We start from the raw sequence: 13,061 nt of genomic DNA on the forward strand, positions 1-13,061 counted from the left end.
TCTCTCTTTTCCTCACTCTCTCTCTTACACTCTCTCTCTCCCTCTCTCTCTCTCCCCCTCTCTCCCCCTCTCTCTCTCTCTTACACTCTCTCTCCCCCTCTCTCTTCCTCACTCTCTCTCTCTCCCCCTCTCTCTTACACTCTCTCTCCCCCTCTCTCTTTTCCTCACTCTCTCTCTTACACTCTCTCTCTCCCCCTCTCTCTCTCTCCCCCTCTCTCTCTCTCCTACACTCTCTCTCCCCCTCTCTCTTCCTCACTCTCTCTCTCTCCCCCTCTCTCTCCCTCCCCCCCGCCTCTCTCTCTCTCTCTCCTACACTCTCTCTCTCTGTTTCTTCTAGGCGTTGGTAGTAGCTAGTATTGCTCTTCAGATGGCCAACCTCTACGGTTACCTGCGCTGCAAGGCCGGGGGACAGGAAGGCCGGCCTCCAGACACCCCGTGTTTCCTGGGACCACACTTCCTCCAGCGAGTGAGCGATTTCATTGGCAGCGGCATTAAAGGGGCACTTTGCCAAAAACAACAACAATGCTGATATATTTTGCACATAATCTCACACACATCCAAAAATTCGGAACAGTTTTGCACACATTCAGACGCATGGTGTTGACTAGAACTGAACCCAGACTCTATTTAAACATTATGATGTTGACTAGAACTGAACCCAGACTCTATTTAAACATGATGATGTTGACTAGAACTGAACCCAGACTCTATTTAAACATTATGATGTTGACTAGAACTGAACCCAGACTCTATTTAAACATGATGATGTTGACTAGAACTGAACCCAGACTCTATTTAAACATGATGATGTTGACTAGAACTGAACCCAGACTCTATTTAAACATGATGTTGACTAGAACTGAACCCAGACTCTATTTAAACATTATGATGTTGACTAGAACTGAACCCAGACTCTATTTAAACATGATGATGTTGACTAGAACTGAACCCAGACTCTATTTAAACATGATGATGTTGACTAGAACTGAACCCAGACTCTATTTAAACATTATGATGTTGACTAGAACTGAACCCAGACTCTATTTAAACATGATGATGTTGACTAGAACTGAACCCAGACTCTATTTAAACATGATGATGTTGACTAGAACTGAACCCAGACTCTATTTAAACATGATGATGTTGACTAGAACTGAACCCAGACTCTATTTAAACATGATGTTGACTAGAACTGAACCCAGACTCTATTTAAACATGATGATGTTGACTAGAACTGAACCCAGACTCTATTTAAACATGATGTTGACTAGAACTGAACCCAGACTCTATTTAAACATTATGATGTTGACTAGAACTGAACCCAGACTCTATTTAAACATGATGATGTTGACTAGAACTGAACCCAGACTCTATTTAAACATGATGGTGTTGACTAGAACTGAACCCAGACTCTATTTACATTTACATTTACATTTACATTTAGTCATTTAGCTGACGCTTTTATCCAAAGCGACTTACAAGTTCTGTGCGACAAGACAGCAAGAAGGGTATAACTCTATCAGCTGAGTAACAATGTTCATCAAAGTGTTGCGTGTTACAGTGTAGGTTAGTTTATTAGGACAAGTGCATGACATTAAGGTTAGTCGGGGTTAGATTTTTTTTTTTTTTTTTTTATCATTTCAGATAATGGTTGAAGAAGTGAGTCTTTAGTCGACGGCGAAAGATTGGACGGGATTCGGCTGTCCTAACTGGGATGGGTAGTTCATTCCACCATTGTGGGGCAAGGACTGAGAATAGGCGGCTTCTCTTTGATGACCCTCCGGGAGCTTGGATAGGAGTAGATCTGAGGCGGCCAGAAGACGCAGAGCGTAGGGGTCTTGAGGGTGTGTAGTTAGAGACCATTGACCGGAGGTAGGCGGGAGCGGTTCCCTTTGCCGCACGGTATGCTAGGTCGAGGGCCTTGAAGCGGATACGTGCAGCAATGGGGAGCCAGTGCAGGTCCCTAAGAAGTGGGGTGACATGGGCTGACTTCGGTAGGTTTGAGATCAGGCGGGCCGCTGCATTTTGAATGAGTTGAAGAGGCTTGGTGGCAGTGGCCGGGAGGCCAGCTAGCAGTGCGTTGCAGTAGTCGAGGCGGGAGATGACTGTTGATTGGACGAGGAGTTGGGTGGCTTCTTTTGTCAGGAAGGGGCGTATCCTTCTGACGTTGCTCAGGAGGAATCTGCAGGTTCTGGTTGTCACTGCGATGTGAGCAGAGAAGTTCAACTGGTCGTCGAGGACAACACCAAGGTTCTTGGCGGTCGGCGACGCGGTCACAGCTGCATTCTCGACTGTGATGGAGAGGTCGGTCAGGGGGGAGGATTTGGCCGGCAGGTGGAGCAATTCTGTTTTGCTTAGGTTCAGTTTGAGGTGGTTGGTCGTCATCCAGGCGGAGATGTCGGACAGACAGGCCGAGATCCGCTCAGAGACGTGGATATCTGAGGGAGGGAAGGAGAGGAAGAGTTGAGTATCATCGGCATAACAATGATATGAGAAGCCATGAGACGTGATAATGTTACCCAGTGATTTAGTGTAGAGGGAGAAGAGAAGGGGTCCTAGGACCGAGCCCTGGGGGACACCCGTCCGGAGGGGGCGGGTGGCCGACAGAGTCCCTCTCCATGACACTTGGTAGGAGCGGTCATTGAGGTATGATGTCAGCCATGTCAGCGCAGATCCAGCCACTCCCATTCCTGCGAGGGCCGCGAGGAGGATCTGATCTATTTAAACATGATGATGACTAGAACTGAACCCAGACTCTATTTAAACATGATGTTGACTAGAACTGAACCCAGGCTCTATTTAAACATGATGATGTTGACTAGAACTGAACCCAGACTCTATTTAAACATGATGATGTTGACTAGAACTGAACCCAGACTCTATTTAAACATGATGATGTTGACTAGAACTGAACCCAGACTCTATTTAAACATGATGTTGACTAGAACTGAACCCAGACTCTATTTAAACATTATGATGTTGACTAGAACTGAACCCAGACTCTATTTAAACATGATGATGTTGACTAGAACTGAACCCAGACTCTATTTAAACATGATGATGTTGACTAGAACTGAACCCAGACTCTATTTAAACATGATGTTGACTAGAACTGAACCCAGACTCTATTTAAACATGATGTTAACTAGAACTGAACCCAGACTCTATTTAAACATGATGATGTTGACTAGAACTGAACCCAGACTCTATTTAAACATGATGATGTTGACTAGAACTGAACCCAGACTCTATTTAAACATGATGATGTTGACTAGAACTGAACCCAGACTCTATTTAAACATGATGTTGACTAGAACTGAACCCAGACTCTATTTAAACATGATGTTAACTAGAACTGAACCCAGACTCTATTTAAACATGATGATGTTGACTAGAACTGAACCCAGACTCTATTTAAACATGATGATGTTGACTAGAACTGAACCCAGACTCTATTTAAACATGATGTTGACTAGAACTGAACCCAGACTCTATTTAAACAACATGATGTTGACTAGAACTGAACCCAGACTCTATTTAAACATGATGATGTTGACTAGAACTGAACCCAGACTCTATTTAAACATGATGATGTTGACTATAACTGAACCCAGACTCTATTTAAACATGATGTTGACTAGAACTGAACCCAGACTCTATTTAAACATGATGATGTTGACTAGAACTGAACCCAGACTCTATTTAAACATGATGATGTTGACTAGAACTGAACCCAGACTCTATTTAAACATGATGTTGACTAGAACTGAACCCAGACTCTATTTAAACATGATGATGTTAACTAGAACTGAACCCAGACTCTATTTAAACATGATGTTGACTAGAACTGAACCCAGACTCTATTTAAACATGATGTTGACTAGAACTGAACCCAGACTCTATTTAAACATGATGATGTTGACTAGAACTGAACCCAGACTCTATTTAAACATGATGATGTTGACTAGAACTGAACCCAGACTCTATTTAAACATGATGTTGACTAGAACTGAACCCAGACTCTATTTAAACATGATGTTGACTAGAACTGAACCCAGACTCTATTTAAACATGATGATGTTGACTAGAACTGAACCCAGACTCTATTTAAACATGATGATGTTGACTAGAACTGAACCCAGACTGTTGTGAAGGGCCAGATTAAAGCTGAGAATCTACGTTTTATATAACTTGTATATTATTTATATATATAAGCTATATCCCTTTAAGCCTCCGTTTGAATCATAGTAATATTCACTTTCCTCATTGGATAATGCCCTTGACGTTATCGGCGCCAGGCACCGCGCCCCTGAAGTCAGGTTCAAAGGCGAGTCTGGGCATGTTGGGACATGCCTGGTGCCGGCGCATTGATTCCAGACGAGAGCTGAGGCTTGGCACTAGAAAGCCACTTAAGTATATATATCGTGGAAGGCGCGAACAGTAGCAGTTCGGTGAAACAGTGTTAGTGCAAGCAGTCTAAACAGAGTGTTGTGAACCTAACGTGAATAAGTAAAAGTGTCAGAGCTAATGCAGTAACGTCAAGTTTGACTTAGCTTAATGTGAAGTAAAGAGTCGTCATTTAGTGTGAATCGTGTTACAGCAGTTTGTTCGGTGTGTAGCATTACCAAGCAGTTCGCTCGTTTAGTAACCAGTGTAAAACCTTAGCAAGTGTGTGTGGACTTAGTAATTAGTGCCAGCACACGAGGAGGGCCTAGTCGCAGAACTACTGGACATGTGCATATTGGAACCTGCTGCGGCGATATTGTAGAACCAGTATTGGTTGGATTATAGTGATTGTGGAACGTACTACCGTGGAGAAGAGCCTCGTTAATACCCACTGTCGTTTGGATTTAACCACCTTGAAGATCTTACCTCGGGCTAGCTTCGAGGACCGAAGCTAGCTGGCTATCATCATTGCTATCGAGCAATTAGATTACAGCTATTGCTTTGCTGCTGAGTATTTGGATTATAAGGACTGGATTCCGTACGAGAACCCCCTTTCTTCAAGTGAACAGACTGAGTATCCGAACATTCTTCTTTCCTCCAGAGCTTACATCTCTGGGAGGACACCCCCTGTCTCCAGCGGTACCATCGTTTGCCCACTATAGTGCCATCCTACGCCAGGCGGCGTTTAGTCTAGTATCCCAGCTTAGGAATTATTCATTCCAACTGACTTTGCTACTGACTGACTTTATTCATATTCTTCGCCATACAAGCGCGACCCTTAATTCCCATTCTGTACAATTACTGCATAATAATAAATACTATAAATGATATTTCTTTGTCACCGTGCCGTCTTATTCTGAGTGTCTGCCATATTATAACTGTACTTTCTGGCAAGTAATAATAATAATAATTAGCAGTGGTTTAATCTATCACAATCTTTAATACAGTCAGGGTTTTGTAACCCCTCAGTTACAATTGGTCCTTCGAGCCGGAGGGTATCAGTAATCTTAATCATATTAATAGTGATATGGCCAGCGGCGGACACTCTCCAAACGGCTCTCCCAAACTAGAGCGCCCTAAGCGCCAACGTCAGCCCCCTCCACACTTGGAGGACTACACTGTCTTTCTACCTCCTAGCTTATCTAAAAAGACGTTAAGCACGGATAAAACTAATAGCTTAAGCATGCCCAATCTGATCGACTTGTCGGCCCCACAAGTAGAGACCCAAGCGGGTTTAAGCGAAACCGACTTAGCTCACGGGGGGGACAAGCGGGACATGACTTGACTATGCCCAACGACCACAGCGCCACCGAGATGGACCTCGGAGCGCCGGGGGATAAAGACAGCGCCACCGGGATGGACCTCGGAGCGCCAAAGGATAAAGAGTACCGCGTCTCAGAGATGGACCTCGGGGCGCGGGAGAAAATAAGAAGCAGCGCTCTCGAGATGGACCTCGGCGCGCGTAAAGAGAACAGGTCACCACCAAGTCCTGTCAACGCCAGATCACCCTCATCAGCGTCATCCCCCAGCGAGGCTGACCAGAGACTAGCGCAAGCCCTGATCGCCACGCTGACAGCTTCAACCGAAAGAGAACGTCTCCAAGCGCAACAACAGAGTGAGCGCGAACACTCTGCAGTGGAAAGAGAACGTCTCCAAGCGCAACAACAGAGTGAGCGCGAACACTCTGCAGTGGAAAGAGAACGTCTCCAAGCGCAACAACAGAGTGAGCGCGAACATTCTGCAGTGGAAAGAGAACGTCTCCAGGCGCAACAACAGAACGAGCGCGAACGCATCCGACTGGAAGAGAGTCGCCTCCAGGCTGACGCAGCGATGACCATCAGACTGGAAGAGAGGCGCCTCCAGGCTGAAGAAAACATTCAGCGAGACCGCACCAACGCGCAACGCGATGCACAGCGCGACGCCGCCAATGCACAGCGCGACGCCGCCAATGCGCAGCGCGAAGCGGAGCGAGACCGTCTGCAGGCGCAGATGATGGAGCAACTGCTCCAGAGGGTGACTCCCCACTCCTCCACCCGGAGCTCCCAGAGATCATCACGACACGGGTCGAGGGCACCTTCCCCTCCCCGATCAATCTACACGGCCAACGGGAAGAACCTGCCTACGTCGCCGAGAAACTAACCAAGAGACTTCAAGACCTAGCGGAGGACGAGGGAGGACATCAAGCCCCCACGCACGAACCCATCTCGGACCAGGAGGCCCAGTACAGCCCCGACCTCAGCCCTGAGCCGCTGCGTTACGAACCCCCGACCCAACCCATGGGTGAGTTTAATACACAGTCAGCACCGAGGAGCAATACCTGGGGGCCCGGCCTCTGGTTCCCACCCAGCACTAACCCACGACCACCCGTACGGGGAGACTCGCCCAGGAGGCCTCTCCCTCTACGCGCATCGGTGTCCCAGCCATCCATGGCATCTTACCTTGGAACACCCACATTCCCAGACTTTACGCGTGAGGACAGAGCACAGTATACTGAACTACGCATGTGTTTAGAGACTATTATGTCCGAGGTACACGACGAGTCTTATAAATATGCCATCCTCCTCAAGCACCTTAAAGCGCCCAGAGCGCATAACATAGCGCTGGCATATTCGAACTCAAGAACCCCCTATTCTGATGCTCTGGTGGCCCTCGACGCGCGCTATGGACGCGTATGGGACTACGTAATTCAAGAAATACGGGAGATCGACCGCCTCCCCCCAGCTAAAGACAATAGAGCCCTAGATGACCTATCTATACAAGTACAATCCCTGGTAGGGATGCTCGGGTCACAAGGAGAGAAGGGGATACATGAACTATATGCCAATTCCAACGTGGAGCGGATACTGGAGAAGCTCCCCCCAGCCCGTCAAGAGCGTTTTCTGCGGCAGAGAGACCACCGTGACCCCCACGGCCCAGAACCATCCCTCCTAGACCTTGCTGACTTCCTAGCCAGGGAGGTCAGCAGTCTACGAATAGACACATTCGCGTGGGGTGGCTCTAACCCTAAAGATGGACCGAGAAGGTTCAACGACAACCGCCGGTCCGTGACCGTGATGCACCAGGCCGAGGCTGTGTCACGGCAGACGAGCCACAACCCCCACGCCAAGGAGAAGTGGAAGGCTGTCTGTCAGTACTGTGACAGTGAACACCAGCTGTCACAGTGCGACGCCTTCAAAGACCTAACTACAGCCGAAATAGGTCAGTGGCTTAAGGAGAAACGCCGCTGCTTCCGCTGCGCGCGCGGCCACGTAGCAGCCGAGTGCCGCCTCAAGAAAAGGTGCGGCAAGTGTGACGGCGCCCACCTAGAAGTCCTGCATGAGAGCAACAAACGCCCACCAGGAAACCAAAGTAGGCCCATCACGGTGATGTACCAGGCCGAGTCGGTGTCACCACAGGCCAGCCTCAACCCCCCCGCCAAAGAGGAATGGGAGATCACCTGTTTTTACTGCCACGGCGGACACTGGCTGTCACAGTGCGACGACCACAAGACACTGACCCCCGCTGAAATGGATCAGCGGCTTAAGGCTAACACGCATGACTCCGCTTACTGCGATACACTGCGCGAGGCCCACAAGAGAAGACTAGCCCTACAAGGCAACTCACCAACAGGAGTGCTCCACATCGACCCCACGTATAATGGGAGCCCCCGAGTACTCATCAAGGTGGTCAGAGTGGTCCTGAGCTACGAGGACAAGGTCCTGGACACTTACGCCGTCCTCGACGACGGGTCAGAAAAGACTCTCCTCCTCGCTTCCGCCGCAGCCCAGTTGGGCCTGCGGGGTACCGAAGAAACAATGACAATCCGTACTATTCGGCGAGACCTAAAGACCATAAAGGGCGAAAACGTCTCATTCACAATAGCAGCGGTCGAGCAGCCCGAGAAGCGGTACAGCATCACTAATGCATTTACAAGCCATGACATAGGTCTGTCAAGCTACGACTACCCCATCCCACAGCTGATGGAGAAGTACGCGCACCTATGCAGACTGCCTATACCGCTCATCGACGGCGCCACACCGACCCTGCTCATAGGCTCCGACCACGCGGACCTCATTGTCCCAATCGAGGCGGCCCACATCGGACCCAAAGGATGCCCAGTCGCGGTTAAGACCCGACTGGGGTGGACGCTCCAGGGCCCCCTCTACGGACCTGCCAGCCAACCAACGTCCACACGCTGCCTTTACACAAAGGTGAGCGACACAGGCCACTCTCTCGTACAGCCCGTTGAGAGGCTATGGACATTAGACGCGATGCCTGTGAGAGAACCGTGGGCTCAAGAAGAGGGAGTTCCGAACTCCACCCCCCTCAGCTACGCTCCAAGCGACGTAGCTGACCTCGAACCCAGCGCCCCAAACTACCTCTTGATGGGGCGGCCGGACCCGGCCCCTCCTCAGACGGTGTACAGACAGGACGACAGGAACGGACGGAGGATGTGGAAACACAACCAAGCACAGATCGACCAGTCTTGGGCCCGCTTCCTCCTACGCTACCTACCATCCCTTCCCGCCCGTCAGAAGTGGGTAAAGGACAGGGACAACCTGAAGGTGGACACAGTCGTCATGATAATAGACCAGTCACTACCCCGAGCTACGTGGCCGGCCGGCCGCGTGAGCAGAGTGATCACTGGTGCCGATGGGAAGGTCAGAGCGGCAGAAGTCATAGTCCAAGGGCGGACTTACACCCGACCTGTGGCGAAGCTGATAGAGTTGCCGGAGCTCCCTGACTCCCCTGATGACGACCATGACCCACTGACTTTGTAGATTGCCCTACTCCTCCCACAACAAATATGGAGCAGTCCATTAATCTGTCTCCCTTTACTAATTAGGTGCGGACTAATTAGGAGGCGGCTGTTGTGAAGGGCCAGATTAAAGCTGAGAATCTACGTTTTATTGTTTTATATAACTTGTATATTATTTATATATATAAGCTATATCCCTTTAAGCCTCCGTTTGAATCATAGTAATATTCACTTTCCTCATTGGATAATGCCCTTGGCGTTATCGGCGCCAGGCACCGCGCCCCTGAAGTCAGGTTCAAAGGCGAGTCTGGGCATGTTGGGACATGCCTGGTGCCGGCGCATTGATTCCAGACGAGAGCTGAGGCTTGGCACTAGAAAGCCACTTAAGTATATATATCGTGGAAGGCGCGAACAGTAGCAGTTCGGTGAAACAGTGTTAGTGCAAGCAGTTCGTCTAAACAGAGTGTTGTGAACCTAACGTGAATAAGTAAAAGTGTCAGAGCTAATGCAGTAACGTCAAGTTCGACTTAGCTTAATGTGAAGTAAAGAGTCGTCATTTAGTGTGAATCGTGTTACAGCAGTTTGTTCGGTGTGTAGCATTACCAAGCAGTTCGCTCGTTTAGTAACCAGTGTAAAACCTTAGCAAGTGTGTGTGGACTTAGTAATTAGTGCCAGCACACGAGGAGGGCCTAGTCGCAGAACTACTGGACATGTGCATATTGGAACCTGCTGCGGCGATATTGTAGAACCAGTATTGGTTGGATTATAGTGATTGTGGAACGTACTACCGTGGAGAAGAGCCTCGTTAATACCCACTGTCGTTTGGATTTAACCACCTTGAAGATCTTACCTCGGGCTAGCTTCGAGGACCGAAGCTAGCTGGCTATCATCATTGCTATCGAGCAATTGGATTACAGCTATTGCTTTGCTGCTGAGTATTTGGATTATAAGGACTGGATTCCGTACGAGAACCCCCTTTCTTCAAGTGAACATTCTTCTTTCCTCCAGAGCTTACATCTCTGGGAGGATACCCCCTGTCTCCAGCGGTACCATCGTTTTGCCCCTATAGTGCCATCCTACGCCAGGCGGTGTTTAGTCTAGTATCCCAGCTTAGGAATTATTCATTCCAACTGACTTTGCTACTGACTGACTTTATTCATATTCTTCGCCATACAAGCGCGACCCTTAATTCCCATTCTGTACAATTACTGCATAATAATAAATACTATAAATGATATTTCTTTGTCACCGTGCCGTCTTATTCTGAGTGTCTGCCATATTATAACTGTACTTTCTGGCAAGTAATAATAATAATTAGCAGTGGTTTAATCTATCACAATCTTTAATACAGTCAGGGTTTTGTAACCCCTCAGTTACACAGACTCTATTTAAACACTTTTAAATACAAAAATTTGAAAGGGACAGACACAAATACATAGATAATGCCTGTATCATAGTGTTGTTATTTTATTTTATTTATAACCTTTATTTGACCAGGTAGTCACTTGAGATCAATGATCTCTTTTTCGAGCAAGACCTGGCCAAAATGGCAGCAACACAAAAACAAACATACAAACACACAAAACACAGACGGAGACATAAACGGCAAAGTGGGGCAACAAGGGGATACATTTGAGCTGCAGCAAGCAAGATTGAATGGGATTGGGGGGAGATTGGAGGGCAGAGTAAAAAGGTAGAAGGAGGAGGGAAGGTGAGGCTTTGCAGGAGGTTGCTGGGGAGAGAAGGTCAAGTTAATAAATATAAAATATAACACCACATTATGCAGTGAAGCATCGACATTCTCCCATCTCATTCTTTAAAATGCCCTTAATTTGAACTTTAAAATCAGATATGGTAGTGAGGGTCTGCAGTTTCAAAGTTTTTTTTAAGTCCATTCCAGGCAGAGGGAGCAGAGAACATGAAGGCCCTTTTCCCGAACTCTGTGCGGGTTCTGGGTACTGAGGCATATATAAATAGTCCTGGGATTGTAAACTGTAAAATGGGTTTGATGTGATGGTGAGGTATGCACCGAGGTAAAAAGGGAGCCGACCAACACCCGTCCCTTAAAGGGCTGACATGAAACATTCTAAAATAGGACATAGAGTAGGTCAATAAAAAGGTAATAAAAGCAGTTAGTGTACAAAGTAGACGAACCCCGGCTCTATTTTCACCGATGGTTCTAGTGTCGAGTAGTCTTTTCAATCTGGCTTTAGAGCCTTACACTCCACCGAAACGGCGGTTATACCAAAGTCACAAATGACTTACTGCTCTCTCTCGACTCAAACCTCACTTCTGTGCTCTTATTGCTTGATCTCAGTGCAGCCTTTGACACTGTCGATCATTCCATTCTTCTGAGTCGGCTCGAGAATCATGTTGGCATTCGGGGTCACGCACTCGCTTGGTTTAAATCTTATTTAACTGATAGAACACACCGCGTGGTCTATAATGATTTAACATCCGAGACCCTCCCAGTGCAATGCGGGGTCCCACAAGGCTCCGTTCTGGGCCCTTTGCTATTTTCGATTTACATGCTATACCCCTCGGCAATATCATACGCAAATTTGGCATAAACTTTCATTTTTACGCTGATCACACCCAATTATACATATTATGCCAAATGATTCTCTGCATCAGCCCAGCCGACTCCAGTTCTATCCAATGGGCTTGTGTTGTTTTAGCCTCCAGAGAAACACAAGACACAGGTCCGTTTACAAGACAGGCTCACCGTATAATAAGATGCGTCTTCGTGTAATTCTACAGAGGAAAGGCTTTGTGCGTCGTATCAATGGTTATAATGAGTTGTGTAGGCTTTGTGCCGCTACAGTATATCCAAGGTGCCCATAGTTACATGCATAACTAGCCGGTGAAACTCATTATAACTTTTGACACGATGTACAAGCATAAAGGGAAGGGGTGCGTGTGCGTGTGCGTGTGCGTGTGCGTGCGTGCGTGCGTGCGTGTGTGTGTGTGTGTGTGTGTGTGTGTGTGTGTGTGTGTGTGTGTGTGTGTGTGTGCGTGTGTGCGTGTGTGTGTGTGTGTGTTCATGGACCACTGACTCATGGCCACTGTGTTCTCTCTCTTCCAGCCGGACATCATCTTTGGAATCCTGTGAGGACGATGATCACCTGCTGCACCGATACAACCACACTCCTGTGTGTGTGTGTGTGTGTGTGTGCGTGCGTTTCTGTTTATTTGTGTGTGTGTGTGTGTGTGTGTGTGTGTGTGTGTGTGTGTGTGCATGCCAACATCTTATGCTCTGTACTTGTATATGCATGTATGTGCCGGAGACAGAGGGGTGTTCTGCTTCTATACTTCAATGGACCTGTCTCAAAACCCTGCCCCTTTTCTTGATCCTCCAATCACAACTGTCGCTTACCTCGGACAAACTTGGTTGGCTGCTATACTGACTTGTTTATTTAATTTATTTATTTTTATTTATTTTTTCTCCCGGACCTTTTTTGAGGGCACCCCCCCCCCCCCCCCCCCCCCTCTTCGGGGGACAACTTTATTATTTATTATACGTTTTAACTATTTACTATTTACTCAGACTATAGACATTGACAAACAAATGACAACTAAGGACAATGAAGGACAACAACGAATACACATGACAAGGGAGAGGGGGGGCGGGGGGGGGGGGGGGGCAGAGAGGGGAGTAAGTAAAGTAGGGGGTGAGGAGGGGGATGGAGAGGGGGGGTGGGGTGTGGAGTGGACGGCTCACGGGTCAATCTCATGTGATTAGGAGCCTAGATTATCCACAAGCAATTCCCGCAGATGCTATTAAATTGTGAGACTTAAAATTGCTGCTACTGACTTCTGTTACCCAGGATGCATTTCTTCTGTTACCCAGGGAGCGTCTTATTCTGTTACCCAGGAA

At 47.8% G+C, this 13,061-nt stretch overlaps 1 protein-coding gene across 1 annotated transcript in view; it reads left to right on the forward strand.

Annotated features, from left to right (window-relative positions):
• Nucleotides 1-12,296, forward strand: part of LOC311244913 (Golgi apparatus membrane protein TVP23 homolog A-like) — a gene marked incomplete at both ends in the record, with an annotated part of 20,677 nt that extends 8,381 nt beyond the window's left edge. The window contains 2 exons of the mRNA XM_084334608.1: nucleotides 338-466; nucleotides 12,270-12,296. Coding sequence (XP_084190734.1) covers nucleotides 338-466; nucleotides 12,270-12,296 — 156 coding nt within the window. The remainder of the gene's footprint in view (nucleotides 1-337; nucleotides 467-12,269) is intronic.
• Nucleotides 12,297-13,061: the final 765 nt, after the last annotated feature.

Source organism: Notolepis coatsorum (assembly GCF_963971535.1).
Source record: "Notolepis coatsorum genome assembly, chromosome: 18".
Lineage (NCBI taxonomy): Eukaryota > Metazoa > Chordata > Actinopteri > Aulopiformes > Paralepididae > Notolepis > Notolepis coatsorum.